We start from the raw sequence: 25,938 nt of genomic DNA, 5'->3' as shown, positions 1-25,938 counted from the left end.
GTCTATAATCAATGTGAAGCACATGCATTTTGTCATTTTTGGGGTTAATTAGCTACAGGGTTCATATTTAATTACAAAAGTTCAGTGCTGCTTCCACGTTATCACACTCGGAGACAAATATACCGCATAATAATGTCAACTGTTGAAAGACTCACATGGGGAAAGAAAAACATTTAAATAGGAAGGCAGGGATTACAATGACTATTGTCTTTCATTGTGAAACATACATAAATGTTGCACTTTTGCTGGAACACTTTTCAGATAATTTTCTAAAATAAAATAAAAAGTGTCACTTTTCCCAAATGTTCCATTTCACTGTTACATAGTAACATACTTATGTAGGTTAAAAAGTCCATCAAGTTTAACCCTTCTAGCAATCCTTCCTGCTACTGATCCAAAAGAATGTTCTGCTTTTCCAAAAAAATATCCAGACCCCTTTTAAAGGCATCCTTTGCATTTGATAGTACCCCCCTCTCTTGCAGTTCATTCCATACCTTTATTGCCCTAAAGAGTCTCTTCCTTTTGTTGTGTATGAAATCTTCGCACTTCTAGTCTCAGAGGACGACCTCTTGTTCTTTGTACATTTCTGTTAACGAACATGTCACTGGAGAAGGCTATATATCGGCCCTGCACATGTACACAATGTTATAGTATCCCCTCTAAGACATAATTTATCTAGCATTTAACTTTTTCTATGCACTAAATTGTCTATTTAATAAGCTATATTAGTGAATTGGAAACATGCCTAATGTGTAGACGATGCTATCATTATTGTAACTATTGATTATAGTAACGGTCTTATTGGGCTTCCTCTTAACCATCTCACCTCTCCACCATGAATGCTGCTGCCAGACTTATCTTCCTCTCACAACGCTTTACTAACGTTTCTCCCCTCTGTCAGTCTCTTCACTGGCTGCCTGTGCGCTTCAGCATTCATTTTAAGATCCTGACTCTTAGTTTCAAAGCCCTTCACAGCAGTTTCCCTATTTACATCTCCTCACTCATCTCTAAATACACTCCTAACCAGTCTCTCCACTCTTCCAATGATTTCCTATCCTCTCCTCCGATTTCTACCTCTCATGCACGCTTACAAGATTTTCCTATCCTCTGGAATACCCTCCCCCAGTCTAACCGTCTCTCCCCATGCCTTCAAAAAAATCCCTTAAGACCCACTTCTTTATGGATGCTTACAACATAGCACATTAATGCCTCCCATATTCCTTTAGCTCACCTTTCCTAGTCTCTCTCCTGCAATACTTACACTAGTGCGGCTGGTCCATCCCTAACATTGCCACCTTTACCTGTAATACACCCTAATTCCCTCCAGACTGTAAGCTCGTTTAAACAGGGCCCTCCTCACCTGCTGTTTCTGTAAGTCAATTTGTTATGTTACATACTACTTGTTATGTCCTGTCCACCCATTGTACAGCGCTACTGAATTTGATGGATAAAACAATAAATAATAATAATCATAACCTGTTCTCAGTCTCTAATTATTCCTCCTGATTATATCATCTCTCCCTTAAAGTTAAGTTACGCCTGTATCAGGGAGGAAGAGGGGAAGGTAGAGAACTTCAGGACAGGTAATTGTGTCATTCTGTTTCTGCCACATGTAGCTATTGCTTTCATTGTTGAAGAAAGTTCCATGAAGTGAGACTTAAAACTAAAATAATATCTCCAGCTGCAATGATTGGCAAACAAAAAGCACAAGCTATATGCACTGTTAAAAAATATATATATATTCTAAAACAGGGTTAGACAAGCCCTGAGCACCAAGTAGCCATGGCGACTATAAACCCCTTCCTGGAGTCAAGATTTTTGCGGGACAAGAGGTGAAAACTGCCCACAGAAAAACATAAGTGCCGGATTCACAATGGCAGTAGATCGGCATTGGCGTGGCAGGTCTCCATGAAATGAGAGGGACATAGTGTATGCGAGTGTATACTGTGGTGTCAAAGTCAGTGTGTATGTGTGCATAGTGTTGATGTATAGTGGCAGTGCGTGTGTGTAAATGTATTGTAGTGCCAGCGTCACTGTGTATGCGGGCATAGTGTTAGAGTGTGTATTTTTTATATATATGTATAGTGTTATCCAGTATGTGTGTGTTGATTAGTATAAGAGTGCGGTGTTAGCATGTATGGTGTTGTGTATATTGCATTATGGCATTAGTATAAGTGTGTATGTCAGCATATAGTGTATGTATTTGTGTAAGGTGTAACCATGTGTGTATATGAGTGTAGAAAGTTAGCGTGTGTTACTGTAAGGTGCTAGTGTTTGTGACATAAGTGCGTATCTGTATTACTGTAAAGCTGCCCCTGACCATTATGAAACCCAAACATTCTAATTCATTTAATACCCCCCCCCACACACACACACCTGCCATATTCATACCCACATCATCATATTCCCCTACATATCTGGGGTGACGCTCACTGGCATACGTGGATGTCTGCAATAAATTTTGCTCCTGGAGAGGCCCATACTGGGAAATCTCCTGGTATCCCAGAAGGCCAATCCAGCCTTGCCATGGCTTACTGACATTTTGTTGCCTTTTCCCAAAAAACAAATATTGCGACAAAGCCATCTAAATACAACACCAACCTGCATTTGTGTGCTACTTTATAATTTAGTCCTAATGTATGCCAGGAATCACATATAACCGCAATGTATAGTATATTGTGTTCATACCCAGGAACATCCCAAAAGTAACGATCGTCATCCACAGGAAATAGCGAAAAACACATTTTGCTTAGCTACACAGCTCACATATATGCAAAATATGTAATAAGGATAATGTGTGTAGTGATTAAGGTTGTGACCAGACTCTAAAAGCAATTCACTTAATGGTTTAATTGTAATTAATAAGCAAATCCAGAGGCATGGCCACTAATGGCTGCCTGCCAATTAACATCTTTATGGTGCTGGCTGTAAACATTTACATTTTTAGAAAATGTACAACAATAGGCATACAAGAGCAATAGGAGGTCACATCTCTATACATACAAATAGCCTATAAAAACGTTAATTGTCCGTTCAATGAGCAGGTCTCAGAGTGAAGTGCACTTCGATAGGACCTTCGGTCAGCATGATCACGAATTTACACTAAGGCTCTTCCAGATGTGCATTGTATGGAGAAGATGTCAGATCATGTTGTGTGCAGGAGGTAGGAGCTGCAGGATGGTGTGGGAAGGGTAAGGGACTGACACATGGCATTGTGTAAAAGAAGCAGGAGGGCTACTGGAGGATGTGAGTGAGAGTGGCTGCCATGCAGTGCAGGAAGGAGAAAGAAAGGCTGCCAGAGGGTGCTTATGGGAGAAGCTGTTGTATGATGTTGTGTGCAGGAGTGGTACACTCAGTCTGATAATATTGTGCGCAGGAAGAAGAGAGGATAGAAAAGAAGGAAGGGAGAGAGGGGGAAAAAAAAAGATGGATGGGGAGAATTCAGAATGAACATTACAAGTAGATATACACACACATACATAACAAACCCCAGTTAGCTGAGGACCACAAATGTTACTTTTCAGGCTCTTAAGCACAGTCTTCTAAGCAATGAGGCTCACAAAATGCACAAGTCCAGACAAGCAGTGCCAGACTTGGTTTAGGGATATTCAGGGAAACTTCCTTTCCCTTCGACAGTCTGTGAGCCTTCAGAGAGTTATAAAGGCCACTTCCTGCTTATGATGCAGTCTTGGACCGGACTATATATCATTGTACATTAGTGTAGAGCATTATAGAACTCAACACTATCTTACCAGATATATTATTATAGTGTGTGTGTGTGTATTTTATTATTATATATACATACATACATATACACACACACTAAACTATAAAAAACACACTGAAATATATATACTTTAAGAATTTCTTATTTGTACAATTAAATCCACGCTTAAATCAAAGTCCACGCTCTAGTTCAAAGTTTTTTTTTTGTTTCTTTATTTAAAAAGGTATAGTCTACATTTGTTACCACTGCCAGTCAGTGGCAAGAAAGGGTTACCATTAAATCATTAGAAAATAGGAAGGGGCAAATGCATATGGGAGGGTTCTGCGGAAACAACCATGCATTCCCAGACTGGACACCATGAAAATGTAAACCCATTAAATTGTCCATTTAATGGATTTCATGTTGCATTATGAACAGAGATTAACAAGGTTCCAAGAAAAAGGGTAATTGTAACAGCCATAGCACTATCTGGGAATAATTGCGATGCATCTTATTTGTGTTATGGAACTAAAAGAAAAGAAAAATTACAAGAAACAAAGAATGTCCAAGGTTTGTACCCCCCCCCCCCCAAAGCATTAGCAAAGCAAATACCAAAAAATCTTAGGTACAATACATGCAATTTACTGCCTTTTCAGGAATCCAGAAAACGGAGTGTGTATTGTTCCGGAGTAAATAATATAAAAAAAACAAAAAAAAAACCCTTACATATAAATCATGGCTGGAATGTAGCAAGTCCTCACCCATCACAAGCTGCCTTGGTTCAACAGACCAGGTTCGCTGCCTTGGTGCCACCCTTGACTCTGCTCTCTCCTTCATCCCTCACCGAATCCTGCCGCCTCCACCTGAAAAACATCTCCTGAATCTGTCCTTTCCACACACACAAGAAACCACCAAATTACCAATCCACTTCCTTGTGATATCCAGTCTGGATTATTGCAACTCCCTACTAACCGGTCTCCCCCTCTCCCGCCTTTCACCGCTTCAATCCATCCTCAACACTGCAGCTAGATTAATTTTTCTCATTCCTCATCCGCTGGCCCACTATGCCAATCACTTAATTGGCTCCCCATACCCTTCAGAATCAAATTTAAACTTCTAACCCTGACCTGCTCGGCACCCTCTTACATCTCTATCCTCCTATTCAAATACACCCCTACCGGCCCCCTTCGCTCCTCTCACGACCTACGGCTATCTTCTACTGTTACCTCTTCCCGCTCCCGTATTCAGGATTTCACCGCGCCGCTCCCCTCCAGTGGAATTCCCTTCTCTGTTCCCTCAGACTTTCTGCCTCAAAGGCAACTTTCAAAACCTCTCTGAAAACCCACCTGTTCAGGCCATCTGAACAATCAACAGCTTCATTGGAACCAGATCAACTCATCCCCATCCAAGCAGTCCTCTCCTGTTGTCTCACTTCCCCCTCAACCACCGGCTAGATTGGAAGCTCGCAAGAGCAGGGCCCCCTTCTCCTTTGCACCAGTTTGTTATTGTATATGTTATTGTATGTGTTTCTAGATTGTTCTACTGACTACAGTGCTGCGAAATCTGCTGGTGCTTTATAAATAAATGTAATGTAATCTCACACCTCATAAACTGCCTTCTTTTTACCACTGGGGAATGATGTCATATTTCAGCAATCAGACTCGGTCAGCATGCTGGGACTAAAAGAACACCACTATCAGACCGCACAAACACAGACCCTTCCCTGGCTGCTGGATCACAAGAGTACTTTTTCAGTACTAAAAACCGAACCCTTCTATTACCTACCCAGCACACGCTAGCCTAATTACCAGTCCAAGTGCCAGCAAGAGAAAAGGGTCAAGTATACCTCAAGAGTGTTTCACATTAAAAAGTGGGAATGGAAGTATTTCAGCCCATCCAAAGTTACTGATATTGTTAAAGTGAACATTCACCTTAACAATGGTTCTTCATAGCTCCGTTTTGCTCTACATTCATGTATGATTGCTCCTGCCCACCTGGAATTATATTTAACGAGCTGAAGTCTTACCCAGTGCAGTATTAAAAAAGCCTGCAGCCTGTACCAAACATGTTATACAGAAATGCTCATTAGCGGAAGCAAAGTACTCATTCTATCTTATCTAACATCTCTGAAAGACTAGGCACAGTTTTAAAGAAAATGGCGGCCCATACTTGTGTAAAAAGACAGGACAGTAAACACTTTTATATTCCAACTTTGCAGCTGCAGCAAGTTATTTTCTACACATGGTGCACAATATCCTAGTCCTGGGTGGCAGGGTCATCATCAGGAGGGTACAACCACCAGCCATTATTATGACAAGCCTTCCTGAGCTATCATGGGCCCCACCATTGGCCTTCAAGGCTCGCTAACTGAGCCCTGACGGACTATAAAAGGGATTTGGGCCACATTGCATGCATTGGGCAGAGCGTGGGAGAGGAACGAGGCAAGAGACAGCAAGCAGGCTCTGTATTTAGGTTTGTACTGGGTCCCAAGATATCTGATGACAGCCCTGCTGGAAGTTGTCCCTTACGAAAAAATTACTGCAGTTTTTTGGACATGAAAAAAACTGCAATACTGCACTTTCACTGCATTTGTACTTCACTGTACTGCAGTTATTTTTGTACGGAAGTACAAATGCAATAAAGCTGCAGTGCATTGAAATACAACTGTAGGTTTGCAGTATAAAAAAAAGTGCAGTAAAAGTGCAGTAATACTGCAGTATAGTGAAGTACAAATGCAGTAAATGTGCAGTAATACTGCAGTAAAAGTTGCTATATTAAACTAGCACTAGAATAAGAGGGTGGTTGAAAAGCATATAAAAATCACAAGAAGGTTATTGGAAAGAGATGTGGATGCAGAAGGGAAGAAACAAGGGTGGGTGACAGCCGGTGTGCTTTAGTTTGGGCCAGGGGGTCCTATCTTGGTTTGTGCAAAATCAGACATAGAAGGGTTGTGTATTTACGTACAATAAAGCCCATGTCTAAATTGCAAATGTGCTGCACAATGGAACGCAATGCTCCCTCTTCTGGATGCAGAATTTCCAGATGTCAAAACTTCACAATCTCATTTTCTCTGACCAGCAATGGTTTATTTACACACTAACCTAATTTCAGAAATGTTTTCGGCAATGACAGGTCAGGGAGTTGTGTTTTTGTCTCTGCTGGCTTCCTTGGGGTGAGAGTTGATACACAATACATTGCCTTTCACAGCTGGCTGTAGAAACTGGTTCAAAGCACATCATTTACAAGAGACAGAATGGAAGACAGCAGGAAAGCTTACAAGAAGCATTCAAAATAATAAAGACAGAGACAAAAACGCAGTTGCCGCCCCTTGAAGAAACCTCAGAAGGGGATGTAGAAATCTAGACAACAGATTCCTAGTTCTGTTAACAGAGAAGGCTGTTTCGGCGTTTGGTGTGCACCTTCTGTGTCCGAGTTTGGCACTTTCAGGACATAATAGCAGCAAAATCAAAAGGTAAGACAAAGTGCTTCGGAAATAGGACATCACCATAGTGACAGGGCAGCAAAATTTAGGTTAATGGACAGAGAAGGGGGAAAAAAACCCCCATAACATTTGAGATACTACTCAATCTGGCAATTTACAGGTTACAAACTGCCTTTGTCCATTCCATGAATCTTTAGTGCCATCTCTTGGTGGCCTCATATACTTAATACATTTTTGTATATTACACGCTAAATAAGGTTGGAAATGGACTCAAGATTCTTCCTTGGTATTAAATTCTATTATATTTTAAAACAAGCTTCAAAATGACTGACTTAAAAAATAAAAATAAAAAATCATAAAAAAACAGGATCCAAGTAGCTAGGAGTGGAATGGGGGGGGGGGCTGGTGTTCTAGAAGAATAAAAACAGCAACCACTGTAGCATAAAAAGTGTTCATTTTGGAATAATATCTATAATACGTTTTCTGTCTTACCCCTTCCACACTGGCTGATTTTAGCATCACTTGAAAATATTGTTTATAGGACAATACACTATAAAGAACTGGATTCAGCCATACATATACTAGGATAACATCTTGTCGTCATAATCCAGACATGAATTATAGAAAACTTGTATTACAAGCACTGTACAAACTAAAGCTCTGTCAGCTATTGCAAGACAGCTGGGACATAATACATCGTAGGTGTAAGTTTACTGAATTCATATTAAGGGGCCATTTTCCAGATGAAATCCCCAGTATTTATGCATTACATATGTGTTTTTTGAATAATATTCGCTGGGTATGCCCTGAATTCTTGCTTTGTTTTGTGTACCATGATTATTCCACCAGCAACCCAGGAATCTTAATGCTGAAGGTTCCTTGGGGGCAGGGCAGGACTGGCCCACCGGAATACCAGGAAATTTCCCGGTGGGCCGGACGCTCTGTGGGCTGGTCGTGGGAGACAAACCTTTAAAAACAGACGCTGAGCGGCTGCGAGCAGTATTGAAAGCGGCACCCAGGCCGCCTTCTCCCGCCACCGGTGCCTAATGAAGTTAAGGGGGCCGGTGCACACAACGCGCCCCCCTTTAACATCATGAATGCCGGCCTCCACAAGTAGTGGAAAGTCAGGGAGGAGGGGTGTTATATGGGGGCTTCATGGGGCACTCTGCGCGATGGACGCAAACAACCCCCGCTGCTAGCCACACCTCCTTCCAGCTGCAGCGTAAGTTGTCTACGCGAATCGCATGGACATCTACACGCTGGCCCGGCTACATGACAGGGGAGTCAGAAGCACCGGTAAGTTTGGGGGGGGGGGGGGGGGAGAGGAGTGTTACATGGGGGGCATAAGGCATTTCTGGAGGCAGAGTGCTCTGTGAAATGCCTTTTAACCACCTATATGCCCCTCTGCCTCCAGAAATGTCTTTTTAACTCTCTATACGTCACTCTGCCTCCTGAAATGCCTTAAACCTCCCTATATGCTATTCTGCCCCATAATATGCCTTTAAATACGGGGTCAAAAGGAATTTCTGGAGGCAGAGTGGCACATAGGGGGTCCAAAGGCATATCATGGGGCACAGTGGCATATAGGGGGTATAAGGCATTTCTGGGGCAGATGTGCATAACTGGGGGGGCAGGTTGGAAAATAGAAGGAAATAAAACCAAAATATTATTCTCAATCATAGCTTTTATTAAAAAAAATAGTTTACATGAATTAACATTTAGTGGTAAAACTTTTTTCCTATAGGGTCGTCTTATATTCAGGCTTTTTTTCCTAAATTAATATTCAGATTTGGGGGGTTGTCTTATAATCAGGGTCGTCTTATAATCGAGCAAATACGGTATATTAAATGCACACATATATATTTTAGTTAAACCCCTGGTTTAGAATGTGCATTAAACTGTATCATTTAATGAATTAGCCTTTGCTAATATTACATAAGAGCTTTGCTACAATTTCCTTTTTTTTTTTTTAACATGGAAAGGATGCATTTTTATTACTGAGTTTTAAGGTAGACTTTGGATACATTTTGTTTTGGAGAATTCTTGTCAGTTGTAAGGCTTTATGACATCATAGATACTGCAGCATAACAGGCAGTGCATGCCAGGCACGGTACATTCAGTTGACTTGCTATCAGTTGGACTGGTTGCTGTATTCTGAGTATTTTTGGTATCGTCAAACCGCAATCAACAATGGCTGAAGGAGAATTTGTCAACGAGCCTCCTCATCTGCCTCTGTATGATCGGGATGGTGATATACACATGAGGTCTCTGTCAGAACTGAGCCTGGAGGTGAATTTATTTCCAGAGATGCCTCCAACGCCCCTATACGATCGGGATGGTGACATTCACATGGAGACCGTGTCACAACTGAGTTTGGAGATGCATTCATTTGCTGTGATCCCTCCAACGCCTCTTTACGATCGAGATGGCGATATACACATGGAGACCATTTCAGAGCTGAGCTTGGAGATGGATTCCTTTGCCGTGATACATCCAGCGCCTCTATACGATCGAGATGGCGACATACGTATGCTGACCCTGTCAGAGCTGAGTCTGGATATGAGCTTACAAGCCGAAAATCCTCCAGCCAAAGTGACAACAAAGGAGAAAATAGCCAGTTTCTTCAGGAGACTGTTCAAGCCACGGAGATGCAAGGCAAAATTCATCTGCATTTGCGTTTGTGAAGTGGAGTAAATTTCCTTTGAAGATCTGGGAAAGGTTGAACCTTGTAGATTCTTCCCTGTGCCCCCCACGCACTATCCTGTTCCCAAACCAATTAATAAAATATATATATATATTTTAATGTATTACATTTTTCTCTTACTGTCTATCATTAAAATAGTTTGTTCTATTATCTTTTAAGCCATTGAGTTCAGCACCACCCTCGACAATGTCTTGTATTAGTCACTGAAATCATTAGCAGTCAATGTCAGTTGCAGCATCAAAGGGCTCACTTGTATACTAAGAATTCTTGGGGCCCTGCAAGACATGGGGGGCTTCATCACAGGGTTAGAGGGGTCATTCTTTACTCCTCCGTAATGACTGTATGGGATGTTTCTTTATTGGTGTGAGCGGTGTACAGACCATAGTCTTCCTTTCACCGGTACATACTATACCTGTGTAGAGAGATGAGGAATGTAATCCATAAGCACTCAAGAGAAGACCCCTGCCACAGGGTGCCATGGCTTAAAGGACTGCCACCCTTCCCCCAGGGTTCAAGAGGTTGATATATTAACCAGAAACACACAGATTCCTATAAGGTTGATCACAACATATATTGTTTACAAAGATCATGTTCCTTTCCTCCATCACACCCTTGTTGGCTCCCATTTCAAAGACGCGCATGAGCACAAGAACGGTTGTGATATTCTTGAAAACTATGACTATATGTATGCAAATTCCCCTCCTAATTGTTGAGTTTAGGTGTTTCAGCCACACTCATTGCTAGGTGTATAAACTTAGCACAAAGCAGCCATCTCCGTAGACAAACATTGGCAGTAGAATGGGTCCTACTGAAGAGCTCAGTGACTGTGAATGTGGCACTGTCATAGGATGCCACCTTTGCCAGTTTGTGAAATTTCTGCCCCGGTCCACTGTAAGTACTATTATTGTGAGATAGCAAAGTCTAGAAGTAACAGCTCAGCCATGAAGAGATAGACCTAACACGCTAAAAGAGCAAGGCCAATGAGTGCTGAAGTGTGTAGGGCATAAAAATTGCCTGTCCTCTGCAGCATCACTTACTATAGAGTTCCAAATGGCCTCTGGAAACTTCATCCCACGTCTTAAAAGGGGTGGGACGAAGCGCTAAGGCACGACCACTGGGCGGCGTGGTGCATGAACGCCGGCCCCTTTAACTTCATGAATGCCGGCCTCCACCCACTGCCCTCACCGGATGCCAGAAGCAGTGGTAAATTGGGGAGGAGGAGAGGAAGGGGGAGGGGTGTTATATTGGGGCTTAAGGCTTTTCTGGAGGCAGAGTGCCCCATAATATGCCTTTTAACCCCCTTCATGCCACTCTGCCTCTAGAAATGCATTTTAACCACCTATATGCCCCTCTGCCTCCAGAAATGCATTTTTATCCCCTATATGCCCCTCTGCCTCCAGAAATGCATTTTAACCCCCTATATGCCAGACTGGCATATACGGGTATAAGGCATTTCTCAAGGCAGAGTGGCATATACGGGGTCAAAAGGAATTTCTGGAGGCAGGGGGGCATATACAGGGTCAAAAGGCATTTCTGGAGGCAGAGTGGCATAAAGGGGGTTAAAAGGCATATCACAGGGCAGAGTGGGATATAGGAGGATTAAGGCATATCAGGGAGGCAGAGTGGTATATAGGGGGGTATAAGGCATTTCTGGGGGCAGAGTGGAAAGCATGGTGGCAGATGTGGATAACTGGGGGGGCAGGTTGGCACATAAAAACAAAAAATATTTTTCTCAATCACAGCTTTTCTTAAATATGAAAAAATAGTTTACATGAATTAATAAAGAAATAAAAGTTTCTTACAAGAATATCGTGAAGAATAATGTGATCACCGTTTTGTTCCACTGAATAAAATGGAACTTTCTCATCTAAAAATGTTTGCAGTAGCAAATGTTTGGATTCCATTATGTCCAATGTATTTCATTTATTAGGGCCTTTTAACACTTTTGCTTTCTGGCATTTTAATACCAATAATGTGATAAAAAGAATGTTTTATAGTTATTTGTATGGCAAATAGTGTGACTCGGGTATGTATTAGGGGTGCTTGTGGGTATAAGAGCCCGACCGTGAGATAAACTATATGGGGCTGCTCTCCAAATGTTTCCAGGGCTGCTTTTCATTCCCAGTCCGACCCTGCTTGGGAGTAGATTCCAGACACATGGGGCCGCTCGAGTGAAATCTTGTAGACGGAAAAAGGAAGAGGTGATAAGTGAGGAGGAGAGTCTTAGCCCATGAGAAGAACGTAGGGATAGAGTAGGATAGTATTTGCTAACGAGGTCAGAATTGTATAGAGGAGCAGTGTTATGGATGGCCTTAGATGTCAGTACCAGGATTTAAAATTTTATTCTAAAGGTAATTGGGAGGATTTCACAGAGCGGGGAAGCAGAAGAGGAGTGGCGTGCAAGTAAGATAAGCCTAGCAGCAGCATTTAGGACAAACTAAAGAGGAGAGAGTCGAGACAGTGGAATGTCAACCAGAAGAGTGTTGCAGTAGTCAAGACGGGAAATGATAAGTGAATGAACCAGAGTTTTTGTGGATTCTTGGGTGAGGAATTGGCAGATACAAGAGATTTTTTTTATTTTTAGGATGTGGCGAGGGACTGAATGTGAGGGATGAAGGAAAGGCTAGAGTCAAGGATGAATGTACACATACACATCAAGTATGGCACTACAATACAGTAGTAGACAGTGACTCTGGTACAATACATTTACACACACACTGACTAGATAGATATATTACACACACACAGAGACTGACTCCAGCACTATACATATACACACTGAGCGTGGTTCTACCCCGCCAGCACACAACAATCCATATCGAAATACTGTATAACTGAACCTGCTTCTAAAACCTAAGATTACAGATATTATACAGAGAGCAATAGTCAATTCTCTTTGCAACAATGCCTGTAGCATGATGACTGAGTTGCTGCTACTTAGTCCACATCTGTTCAAAGAAAATCAAGGAAACATGCACTGTATGCATTATTTTAATGGTGCCCTCATGCCACAGACGTTTATTGAAGATCGGGTTGAACATAGAACAAAATGTTTTAGGGTCTCCAAACCCTTTGTCTATGTGCACAACCATGCAGTTTCATTAACACTGAGTGATAATGTAAAAACCCCACTAAACCATTGTTATAAATGTAATAAAAGGTCCTTTTACCACATTAACAATACATCGTGAATGGCCAAAGCCAGAGAGTTTCTCCCACAGGAAAGATCTTTAATGCATAGTTATTTAATGAAATGACCACAAGATATGAAGCCCACACCATGGAAGTGTTGGTCAAGTCGGACTTAATTTACAATTTGGAACTGCGGTGTTCTTCGGTTCTTAACAATTGCATATTATAACGGTACCTTTAACTCAGAAAGAAACATAGAACTTGGAGGCACATAAGAACCATTTGGCCCATCTAATCTGCCTGATTCTCAGCGTGTACACTCCGAACATAATCAGTCCTTGGTCTTGTATTAGATTCAGGACCGCTTTATGCCCATCGCATGCATGTTTAACTTCATTCAATGAACCAGCATCTCGCCCTCTACTACTTCTGACGGGTAGGTTAATCAATGTGTTTCTGTTAGAAAAGGTGTCTTGCCCGGTAATATTTGATTGAATCCATTTGACATGGTCATGCAGCCATTTAAGATATCAATTCTGATGCTCTCAATTTTCTCTCTATTCTGTAAAATATTAAAAAATGCCATGGGACCCATGCTACAAATTGGTATTCTTATTGCTTAAATAAGGTTATAATATGTTCGCAAATGAATGTATAATACATTCATTAAGCATAAGTACACATCGTGCTCAATGTTAACTTAACCGTCAAGCTAATTGATTTCTAGATGGTACTGTATGAGGAAGCTGTAGGCTCGATAACATGTTTTACAAAGTATTATATACAGTGTCACACTGCAGAAATCAGTTGGATCTCTATTTGTACAACACAAGACAGGGACGGGCGACAATAATTACATAAAGGTTATTTATCACCGCCATTTAGGAAGGGTTATTTCCCTTTTTTAAATACATTCTGTCCTTCCATTAAAGCGCTGGGTTGCAAAGTTTAGATGATAAAGTCTGTGTACCCTGTGGTTCCATAGGGATAGGCTGGCACATACGTAAAAGACAAGAATGTATATACTGGTGTATGTTATATGGAACCTACTGATAAACAAAGGCTGAAAATTCTTATTACAAGGAGCTGCTGTCGAAAGAAATTATAGCTTAGGGGGAAACACTTTTTTGGGGAGGGTGTCTCCTGTATGTGGTATATTTATATTATCAGCAGGGTACCTGGCAATGTGGGAAGTAGGATTTATTACTTGAAACAGAAGAGAAAGATTTACATAAAGTTTTGCACAGGCTTTCATTCCGCGAGCCTCGGCCAACATAATCTCCAAGAGCCTTCCAGATTACTAGAAGATCATGGTTACGCATTCACATCATGTAAAATAAAGAAATACATTCGGAAGTTACTATTTATACAACTTTTACTACAAATATTCTATACATAGTGCTTACAACAGCTATAGGGCAAAAAAAAAAAAAAAAATACAATGGGAGGATAATGGGGTTTTAAAAACACATTTGAGCATTTACGGTCACCGAGGACCTCTGGTGGTGGTTTGTGCAATTACATATGAATAAAGAGGGCCAGGAGAAAAACATTGTTTCCTAAAACATAAAGGTTTTGAAATAAGAGCTGGGAAGCGCAAAATTCCACCCAAACCCAAATGCTTAGTAGTCAGAATTTCACACCCAACAAACATTCTGAGCTCCTAGAGAAGAGGGACTTCAGGGGATGAAAGCAGGACAGACAGATTTGGATTCCAAAGACAGACTTGTCCCTTCTAAAGATAAGCAAGTGTGAGGGGTGTTAATAATGACTTAGTGTCCAGGGGATGCTAAACAGAAAAGTAAGGGTCCAACCAGGCTTTGGGTGCCCATTAGATGATCCGGCAAGGTGAGTATCACTGGATACTGTATTCTATGAATGTTCTAAATCAATACGAGGACATCGTTTAGCAACATAGAAACATCAAAACACTCGAGGGCAGAAAATAACATTTTGGCCCATTTTTTTCGATGTAGAGACTGACTTTAATCAGTCTGTAGTGTTGTCTCAGATTCAGAATAGCTCTATTCCTATTGCATGCCTCTTTAAACTTCCTCACTGTTCGCCCCTTTCACTTCTGATGGGAGGCTGTTCCACCTATCTACCACCCTCACAGTAATTGTGTTACATCCAAGCCTCCAACCCTCTAGTTTTAGACTATGCCCTCTTGTCCTAACATTTCTCCTCCTCAAATAAGTATTTAAATGTTTCTATCACATCTCCCCTCTCTCACGTTTCCTCTAAGCTTTACATAGGGTTTATTCACTAACAGAGAGTTGTGCTTTCAACTCCCTCACGTAACAATCCACTATGAAGGGCCAACCCTGGCAAGTTTCCCCAACCAGAAGGGCTGAGATGGCTGTGTCTAACACCTAATTCAAAGTGTGAGGAGACCGAACAAATCTCCCTGATTGAACTATTCATTATAAAGGGCTAACCACGTTCTTCCTGCTGCAGAGGCTTGCTGAGATTAGTCCTTCATAATGTATAGTGAAACCCAACTCTCCCTTTAGTGAATAGACCCCATTGAGATGCCGGACTAAGTCATTCAACTCATCTCCTCGCCACCGACTCTCCATCTCCTCACTGCAGCCTACAACTGTTTTATATCAGGAAAATATTTTGGCTGGCACGTCTATTGAAGCGACATGGGCCTCAACCAGCCCCTATGCCCTGTGTATAAAGTATATTTCAATCAGCAGAATTTCTTGAAAGACCACTAACTGATTGAACTATGCATAATGGAGGGCCAGCTCTGCCCATCTCGCAGGTAAATTGTCTGTGGTGGCCCTTTATAAGTCATAGTGACTTCCCACTGACCACTGTGTTAGTGAATAAACCCCTAGGTGTAATGTAGGGATCTCTGCTGGATGACAGTGATGCGCTCACGGCTTTCCAAGGGCTCAGCGCGTCATCTTTATGGCAACTGAAATCAGACACTATAAAAAGCCACTTGCGGAAGTGAAAAGGCATGCGCTGCTGCAGAGCCTCTTAGATGAAGTACCACCAACGTCCGGCGACAGACTAATGACCCCGGCACTAGGTAAAGGAATAAATGCCCCCATCGTGTTTGCGCTGAGCCATCATCCCCATTAATAATATCCAGCTAGTAATACCGACCTTGTATTTGAAGCTGGCTCCCTGCAGCAGGTCCCTCATTACCGATTTGCCCATCTCTTTGCTGGGCTCATCAGACACGAAGTGCAGGCTGAGGACCTCGTTACTCTCAAACTTCCCATATCTCACCAGGGAGCTGAGGGCCACCTGGAACTTGTCCCGGAGCACGGGGTTTGTGTGCACCTTGGTGAACATCATCAGCAGGTGGTAGTCCAGTGTCCCACGGCTCTCCATGTTCTTGCTCTTGCCTTCACTAAGCTTTAGTTCGGAGGAGGAGGATGACAGGTCCATGTCCAAGCTGGGGCTCTGGGAAGCTCTGCTCTCCTTGATCCTCTTGGTGGTACTGGAGAAATTCTCCTTCCCTGAGCCCAAGTAATAGAAGCCAAACACGGCCAGTGCAGCCAACAGTAACAGAGCCACTTGGTAGGATCTCATGTTCACGATCCTGCCCATCAACTGAATTTTATTCATACCGGTTTTTTCTACCCGGTCTCACCTCCGCTCCTTACAGTGACCATGGCAATCGCAAACCTCTCGCCGCGCAGCTGGAGGAAGCCATGCTGGATCACATGACGGAACTCACAGGCAGCGAATCAATTCAAGCATCCCGCCCCCTTGTAGGCAATCGCGGCAATCTGATTGGTTGTAGCAAGAAACATTCAGGCAGACCTGTCGTGGTTGGCACGAGATCGCCAATGCTATGAGGCGCCTAATGCTGGAGGCTGCTGCACACCTCTCTGGAGTCATCGCAAAGGGTGTACATCGGCACAATTACTAACAATACGTCATGCCGGGTAACACTGATTGTAATAGAGCTCTTGCATATATCATCCACGAGCATCCCCAGTTACTCAATCAACCCGTACAATGTATAATCAGTGATATTCTGTATTAGTCGCACAACCTTTAAACTAGATTCAGAGGATTGAGGGCAGGTTACAATTCATAAGACTTTTTGCAACAAATATTACAATGCTTACATTGTACAGCACTACGGAATATGATGGCGCTATATAAAACAATAAATATCAATACATAAGAATAGGACGTCACATGCAGACACTTCGGCCGCTTTCATAAACATTTCTAAGGGAGCTGCAGATCTGGAGGCCGCCGTTGTCGTCAGTTTCTATACTTCTTAATGACAATGCTAATGAAGTCATGTTTAGCTAATGGCAACCTTTTCACCATATACTTTCATTAGTCAGAGGGTCCTTCTCGGTGATTAAACCAGAGTTATTCTATAGAATAAGCAGTCACTGTGTGAACGTTAGAGGTTGAACACATCACCCTGTGACTATGTGGTTGAATGGATTAAAGGGACACCAAACAAATCGACTGACTTACTTCCTTCCTTCCTTCCTTCCTTCCCGTGGCCAGACCAGCCCTTTGAGAATCCACAGAGCATTGTAATTTCCCAATATGAGCCTGAGGATCTCATATTACTGGGGGTTCCCCTTCAAAGTTAATTGTACAACACAATGGGTTGCTCATGATGACATACAGTAGGTGATGGTTGCTCTGTTCATTCACTTTATCTCTCGAGACCCAAGCGAGCTTCTGCTGCAGGAAGATCTCCGTTAGCCCTGTATATTAGTGAGATTTCTTTAAAGTCTCCTCTCCCATTCAATTATACATTACACAGGACCAGCTCAGCTCTACATGCAAGAGAAACTTGCTTGTGTTGGCCCTTCATAATGAACAGTGAAGTGGTAGACTTTTAAACCAAAACTCGTGTCAACTATACCTTTAGTAAATAAATTCCCAAGTTTAAATACACAATCCAAGAAACTATATTCTATTACATAGTAAAAGGGGCCTGGCTGGGGCATCAATACACAAGTGGAAGTGAATGACAAAGCAGTGTAGAAAATATCTATTATTTTTTTTATGCGTCAGTGTGGAAGAGCCTGTCCTGGTGTGTGTGTGTGTGTGTGTGTGTTTGGTCATCTGTTTCCTGGCACTTTACTTACTGCAGGAATAAAATAGCACTATTTCATTTTTACTTATCCAGAGATTTAAAAAAAACCTTTCTGACTTTGTAGTCATTTCTGGGCCTAGAATGTGTTGTCCTCTGAAATCAGTAAGAGGAAAAGTAAAGTTTTGTGTTATTTACTCTGTCTGCATATCTTATTAAAAAGGACCGATGTACTGATTACTCCCAATCCCATCACATAAGATTGTATCTGATACATCTGCCGTGCTCCGATGTCATTTTTATCCAGTACACATGGATGTCGAGGAGTTAAGATTCTGTCCATTCCCAGGTACTTATTTGGGCCTTTTAACACTTTTGGTTCCTGGGATTTTAATAAGTTAATATAGTTTTAAAAAGAATGATTTATAGCTATTTGGATAGTAAATAGTGTGGCTCAGATAGGCTGTGTAAGGAGTGTGGCGTGTGGGCACAAGAGCTTGACCACGCGATACAATACAATACTGGTGTCCAAATATTTCCAGGGCTGCTTTTCATTCCCAGTCCGGCCCTGATTGGGTCCAATACACAGACTTCTTAATAAGACTAATGCACGTTGACAACTAATACACACTAGTCTCGGGGAAAGGTATTAAAATAGATTGGGTGACTAATGCATAGTCTGGCAGCCATTAATGGAATGACATTCAGATAATAGAATATTAATCCTACATGAAATTCACATGAAGAAAAAAAAATTTTATTGGAATTGCTTATTTTCTGACTTTGCATTGTACAAATTTCTCAATCAAATATGCTTTTCTTTCAAAGTGTGCAAAAACAAACAAAAAAAAAAAATGCATTCAAGTTTTAAATACAAGTGATTTCCACAAAACCAGATATGTTTGACATTCATTCCAAGTACATTTTCTGGAAGAAAAGAAAGGTTTTGCAGCGCAAATATTCAACACAATTTATCAAGGTGTTTATACAAAAAAAAAAAGAAAAGACAAAGTACTACAATTCAAACATAAAAAATATTCTAAAAAGCGCTTGCTTGATCTGTTGAACTATCTACAACATTCCCCAAACTGAGACAGCCTACACACATAGGACTGCGCAAGTCCCAGAAACCAAGTACTTATGACTCTTAGTTTTTAACATATGGCTCCAATATTTTGAGCATATTGATCTGCATGTTCCATTCTAAAGCCAAAGAAGAAGGAAAAAAAAAAAAAAAGTGTTTTTTTGTCTTTGGTGCAGACTTTAAAAGTAATGATCTTATCTTCACAGCAGCCAAAGGGAAGCCCCTGCTGAATAGACCATTCAACGGGTCGCTGTGGTTATAAGGTTCCAATTTCACACCAAAACATACATAAAAATATACATAAATTCGTTTTGTATTGTGCTAAGAACACCACAAGTATATGCTGTGCAAAATACATATCCTTATTGATAATGCTAAGCAATAAGAAAGCAGCAAATATTGCCTCTTAGGCATTGAGGACCAACTGTATTTGAACTTGTTTGTGGAATCAACATAATAATATGTATTTTTTTCCCACAGAAGCAGAATCAGTAACCAAGAATGGAATGGTAAAGTTTAGTTTTTAAGGCAAGAGAAGCCAACAGGGAGTGCTGTAGTGGCCATGGGTCTACATCCCCCACAATGCTAAACAGGCTATTCAACAAGCATTATCTGTGTTGTAATTCAAAAGATCTACCGCCCAAAGTGTCAAATCATTCAGCAAAACACATCACATTACAATGCTGCTCTTGATATACAAGGCAATATACAGTATCCAAAAGTATCAGCACCAAATTAGTAATTTGAGGGGCCACATGCAATCTGAAAGTCAGGCACACGATTTGGGGGCTGACAATGAAATATCATGACCATTACAAGAGCACACCAATCACCAAAGTTGAACTCCTCTCTTTCTTGGATGATGTAAGACCAAGATGTGGCTCTACCACATCCTGGTTTTCATGGTCCTCGTATTCACCAAAGCAGGAGTTTACAGGGGTTCTGGTGACAATTTACTGACTGAGTTATGTATTGTGAAGGAACAGCTCTGGATAATGAGCAGGCCCTGTAAAATACATGAAAAGATCCTATTGCTTTAAGTATTCTAAAAGGGCAACCTCATCTGGCAGGCAAAATGTCTGGTGTTGGCCTTTCAGAATGCATTACTGAAGCCAGGGTGCCATATCCACACCTCTCCAGTAAACTCCCGCTTTAGTTAATAAACCCTTTTAATAACTCACATAACATATTAAACATTTACCATGTTTACTTGTTTAAAAAAAAAGTCAATTACAGAATCTAGTGCTAAAAAAAAATAAAAAGATCTAAAAAGATCAAGAAGTGAAATAGCATACGCCAAGATAAAAGAGAGCAAAAATAAAAATGATACAATACACATAACAACCAACCCTTCATCGGTTTTAATTGTGCAGAACAATAACCCAAAACATTGGTTTAAACAAACTTCTTAAAAATACTGTCATAGCAGGTGTGTCTTAATGATTAGAGGTTTAAAAGTCTGATGGTGTAACCCAGGACTGTGGATGAACTACATTTCCCAGGTGGTAACCCAGCATTTCAGAGCAGCAGGAGAGTTCGAAGTTTCTTCCTTTGCATTGGTACTTATAAGACTCATCCGCGTGTGACTGGATACAACCATGTCGCTTAGTATAATGCAGATAACGGCAGTTTACCGATTGTCAATAAGAGTGGAGTGCAGTAAAGGAAGTGTAGTAATGCAATACGTGTCCCAGGAAGATTTTTATACAGGCATTTTGTTGTCCTTGGTAACAAGACAATATGTTTTAAAATATTTAGATGGCAGGATGTCACAGAGACTAGTATTTGAATAGCAGAAATGTAACAGTGATTACAGTCGGTTAACATTCACAAAGATTTAATTAACCCGATTACATACAGTTTTCCGTAATGCTTCAAACTATGTATATTAAGGATAAATGATTTGGACAAAATTCCCCCTATTCCAGCTAGAGGGCAGGGTGTGCTTCACTGTAATGATGAAATATCGAAACTTAGACGAGACCAAAACTAAAACTCCCGGAAGGAGAAGAATGGTACATTCCTTGCCAACTTCTTTTAAAAAAAGGCACACAACATTTGGGTTGTCCTGGACTCCATATGGCTCCAAATGGCTTTCGTGGTGATACTTGACACCGTCCCGGGATTTCATAAACACGTTGGAGCACTGGTATGACCAATGTATGCTTTATTGCATATAGCATGTAAAAAATTTTGCTCTGTTCCTGTACTTGTATATTCATTTTCTGAAGTGAATTGTCTGTTGGCAGGAGCAATGATGTGGTAATAGAGGTATATATTTCCGCTGGGTGCATGAAGATGTGATGAAGCTCACATTTACAAGTTTTTTGATTCTAAGTAATTCAAAGGAAGCACATTCCCAAAAATCTCAAGGCTCTCTCTTGGAGGCAGATATTAGCCATTGTGCTCATGATAAATATCTTATGACACAGCAAGTCGCGCCCCCCCCATAAGCACCTTCAAATGGCGCAATTCAATGCTTCGGAGAATCTTGTTGATATCTGTTCAGCTTTTCTGGGTTGTTAGATGCCATGTTTGAAAAATCTCTGAATATGTCTTGGTAGGTTTCATCCCCTGCAGGATTACAGATAACAGGTTTAAGGTATTGTACTCTTGGATACCCGCACAATGCCTTCGACTCTGGAGAAGCAAACTACTCAAGGCACACAATACATTTAAGAGCAAATGCAAAGCAGGCACATGGGCAAACCCTAAACCAATTTCTATTGAAGGCCCAATATCATTGTTAATAAATAGAATTATCTTGTACATCATAACACAAACAGCATTTATTTCTGTCTCATTCAGTTGTCTGATATATAAATACACCACACATCTAAATACAAGTCTAAAACTGGTAAATAGACATAAAGTTGTATTAAAGGGCATACTCCTTTCCTCCTTTAATGCCTTTCTCCACAACCACAGAGGTCAACTTCTACTCTGCTTCCTTGTATTAAATATTAGCTGCAAGAAACATATTTAAAGGTGTTGCGTGTGTAAAAAGTAAAATTGTTCCGCACACTGATCGGTGCTTTACTCTGTGAAGACACTGAATGACCAGACATACACCGATAGTCTGTTATATGCATTTTATACATTCTGTATGGTTGTTACTTGAATATATACCTGGCTGTCCATAAAGGCCTTCAGATTCCCGCATCTCTTCATTCATACGTGCCAAACGCAATCTGAAGGCAAAGAGAGACGAGGGATTATTCAAAAGAAACAAGGCATGTTTACCAAGCCTCTTTCTAAATGGTTGTACACAGCGTTATCGTACTTTTAAAGTAGTAATGGTTTATTTTTATACCACATTTCTATAAAGTGATGCTCAAGTAACATAGTAAGGGGTAAAAGTGAAGAGGATGGGGGGTAGTGGGTAATGAATGTGTATTTTTTTTTACCCAGCCTGCAGATGATCATCTAATTTAGTACTATTTATTTAGTACTTGCAGGGCAGACTGAGGACAGAATAAAAAAAACACATCTTTGTTTGCTAAACACAAGAAGAACATAAATCTGAAAATATAGCCTCTGCAAAATAGAAAATGGGTCACTAATCTGGTACTTTACACTTACAGAGTCACTATATCCGCATTGGCAGCCTCTACAGCAATACTTAAAGGGTCCTTCCCGTCTTCATCTGTAGCGTGCTGGTTTGCTCCTCGTTTGAGGAACAAACACACTTGTCTGATAAAAAGCAAACAGCGTATATCAATAACTGGCACACGTCAGCTGTAAAAAAATATATACTGTATGTGAACAACATGTTAACAAACACATGCATGTCATTTGGAGGTGCTGTCGTACATTTTCTGATGGTAGTTACTTTGCTTTGTTACATGTTTGTTTGTTAATTGTTACATGGTTCCCCTCACTGCTCAACTTCTGGTCACCTGTAATAATTTTATTAGCAGAGGGTCCTACCTTAAGGCAACAAATCTCCACCAATTATGTGCGCTGTGTATGAGTTTATGATTCCTATACTTTTCAAATACTAGGTACACCATAAGTTACCACCACCTATTCAATGCAGTTTAACATCACACACTTATTTACATAAGTATTTAATACATACATATTAAATACTTTATTAAACCAAGTTTAATAAGAGCCATAGTGTCAGAATTGTCTGCTGCAGTTAGCTTATCATGACCCCGGTTGGTAGAATATGTACATATAGAAAAGCAGAAATCCTTTTTGTAGTCTGTTTTGCTTCTAGATTTATCTTTCTCTTTCTTTCAGGGCCATTCCCATGGGTTGAAAAAAGAACACCATGAAGTACACTGATGGACATTTATCAGATAAGATTTTTATATAGCATTTTATTCCCCACCCTTGGAAATAGAATAAGGAAGAGATTATATCCAATTGGAGATGATCTGCAATATAGTTAAAACCGACCTTTCAGCTGGCTGGAGCTTGACTGAAGCTGGCACATTTTAAAGTCACAAATGCACTCAAACTACCCAGCAACTTTATCTGGATATTTTCTAGCGAAAGTTAACCTTTTAACTCTACTTGGACATTAGTGAATGGATCCTGCAGAGTTTTTAGTTGATAAAAACACAAACTTTATTCTATGTTACTGCTCACTATTTACTATCCTGGCCTTAAAATTACTCCAACATAATTAAGGCTACATACTTCCAGATAGTGCTGCTCCTGCAGTCTGTAGCCATCGACACTGCATGTGTATAAAAACCTAACACTGGCACCCATACCCAGCTAGAAGCTTTGCATACATTACCCCCCCTCCATTCCAGCCCTGTATCCCATTGCCACAAACACTACTAAAGCTTTAGCGTAACCATGTATTGCTTATAGGTTTGTTTTAATTTAACATTGATCCCTGAGGCATTTAACCCGTCCAGGCGTTATACACAATACACACCCTGTATGGCCCAGCATGGTAGCGTGATGGAGGGGGCCACGTCCTTTGATATCACGATGATTGACATTGGCTCCATTCTGCAGTAAGAACTCACAGGTGACTAGAGATCCCTGTTAATTAGAAAAACGACACGCTATTAGGAAGTAAACCATCTAATACATTGAAGAGATCATGTGAACTGCATTAATCTGGAATAGACAGTCAGCCTACTCCATGCATTTAGCAGTCAGTCCCAACAGCCTAGTCCTCAAAACTGCATTTTATTTCATGCAAATTGACGTCTATTTGGCATGTAAATTGAAGCATGCACTGTTGAGTTATAGCGTTCATAAAATGACACTTCGGTCTTATTTTCCTGCTCCACTGACTGCCTCTCATCAAGCCAGGAAACATGATCATATACACTTGCACATGATCAGTAGAGTTTTGAAGCAATAAACCTGTATGCTAGCAAAAGATGAGTGTTTACATATACGGGCTATTGGTAGCTGGAACTCAATTAAGAAATGGGAGCACTACTCAAATAACTGAATAACGCCTGCACTGGTTCGCATGCAGTAAAATGCGTCGGATTCTGTAGAGCTATGACAAATCGATGAGAGTGAACACCAGAATTGGTATTAACATACATTAAAGTATACTGGTACAGAAGAAGGAAGAGAGGGCCCTGTTCTTGCGAGCTTATAAAATTTATAAACATAGAACATTGAGGCCATTGAGTTCCTTACCCCACGCACTGCTTGTATAAGCGGAGTAGAATTGTTTTCTTTCGTGTTGACCCAGTTCACTTCTGCCCCATGAGCTAGAGCTTCCGACATACTTGGAAGGTTTTTCTCAAATGCAGCTTGGTACAACTGCGGGCCTGGGAGAATCTTTGTCTGGTGGTCTGCATCCGGGAATACAGAGGAATTCTGCTTTGCTTCCCTTTGGTCTGCATCTTTTAAAAAAAAAAGAAAAAAAAAACAGAACAAAAAAAAACATAAAAAGGGATTATTAACTGAACTTGCACTTCTTGTCCGTGAGGGATTTTACAAGTTAAGCACTGTGCAGTACCTACCTGCACCATACAGACTGTTGGAAGATACTGCAGATGCCAGCAGCTCCTGGCTCCCCTCAACGCTGAACTGTATGCCACTGTCATTGCTTTTCACTAAGTAAAAACAAAAAGATGCACCCTATAATTTATGCGAAGGCAAGACCGTGGTGATAAATCAAACATTAACGCAGCCAGGAAAGCAAAGCAGAGCCCCATGTGTCAGCAGCAGATATGATATCAAAACACTATGCTAAGAGGCAGGCTGCTAACCATAAGCCAACAAGGATCTTTAAATCGGACAGAACGTTTAGAGTCACACAAGATTTTGGGACATCAGAGGTCTCCTCTCCAATTAATCTGAAAAAAGAAATCTGAGGTCCTGATGCTTATGTAACGTTACATATTTTTCTATCTTGGTCCAATAAAAAGAATCAACTTCAAATAAAGCTATATTTTTTTATTGGGCTAAAACATTGTTATCTATTTTTAAGCAACACTATTGCATCCTTTAAAAAAAACGAAAAAAAACCAAAACACACCATACTAAATTTAAATACACATTTTAAAGCAGAGAACATAACACATAATGAAACTACCAGATAAGAAAATATTAAACTTTAGTTGTATTGTATGGTGACAATACCTTAACCCCTTAATGACAAAGCCCGTAAATGCATTGTTTTCAATGGGTTTAGGGACTGCCCATTGTCCTTAAGTGGTTAAAAGAAAGCATTTACAAGTAAACTTTCCAGCAAGTATGACTTTTATAGTGTATTTCAAAGCATGTAGGAGCTTACACTTTACCGTATGGGTAGTTATCTCAGTCAAGTACAAAATAATAATTCTGATTATGATATGATGATAATAAGCAGTAAAACATGAAGATTTACCAGATATACACA

General features: G+C 40.7%; 2 protein-coding genes across 2 annotated transcripts in view; both read right to left on the bottom strand.

Moving 5' to 3' along the window:
• The window catches only part of XXYLT1 (xyloside xylosyltransferase 1), an 87,126-nt gene extending 70,590 nt beyond the window's left edge, over positions 1 to 16,536 (bottom strand). The window contains exon 1 of the mRNA XM_089498544.1: positions 16,105 to 16,536. Within this exon, the coding sequence (XP_089354670.1) occupies positions 16,105 to 16,536 (432 nt within the window). The remainder of the gene's footprint in view (positions 1 to 16,104) is intronic.
• Positions 16,537 to 21,576: 5,040 nt separating this feature from the next.
• LOC149282189 (arf-GAP with coiled-coil, ANK repeat and PH domain-containing protein 2-like) overlaps positions 21,577 to 25,938 on the bottom strand; it is a 30,116-nt gene continuing 25,754 nt past the window's right edge. The window contains exons 19-24 of the mRNA XM_089498519.1: positions 25,058 to 25,150; positions 24,729 to 24,937; positions 24,001 to 24,110; positions 22,686 to 22,796; positions 22,233 to 22,294; positions 21,577 to 21,677 (exon numbers count right to left, since the gene is read on the bottom strand). Coding sequence (XP_089354645.1) covers positions 21,577 to 21,677; positions 22,233 to 22,294; positions 22,686 to 22,796; positions 24,001 to 24,110; positions 24,729 to 24,937; positions 25,058 to 25,150 — 686 coding nt within the window. The remainder of the gene's footprint in view (positions 21,678 to 22,232; positions 22,295 to 22,685; positions 22,797 to 24,000; positions 24,111 to 24,728; positions 24,938 to 25,057; positions 25,151 to 25,938) is intronic.

Source organism: Sceloporus occidentalis, unplaced genomic scaffold (assembly GCF_023333645.1).
Source record: "Sceloporus occidentalis isolate IW3139 unplaced genomic scaffold, rSceOcc1.0.p SCAF_121, whole genome shotgun sequence".
Classification (NCBI taxonomy): domain Eukaryota; kingdom Metazoa; phylum Chordata; class Lepidosauria; order Squamata; family Phrynosomatidae; genus Sceloporus; species Sceloporus occidentalis.
This window is presented reverse-complemented; position numbering and strand designations above follow the sequence as displayed.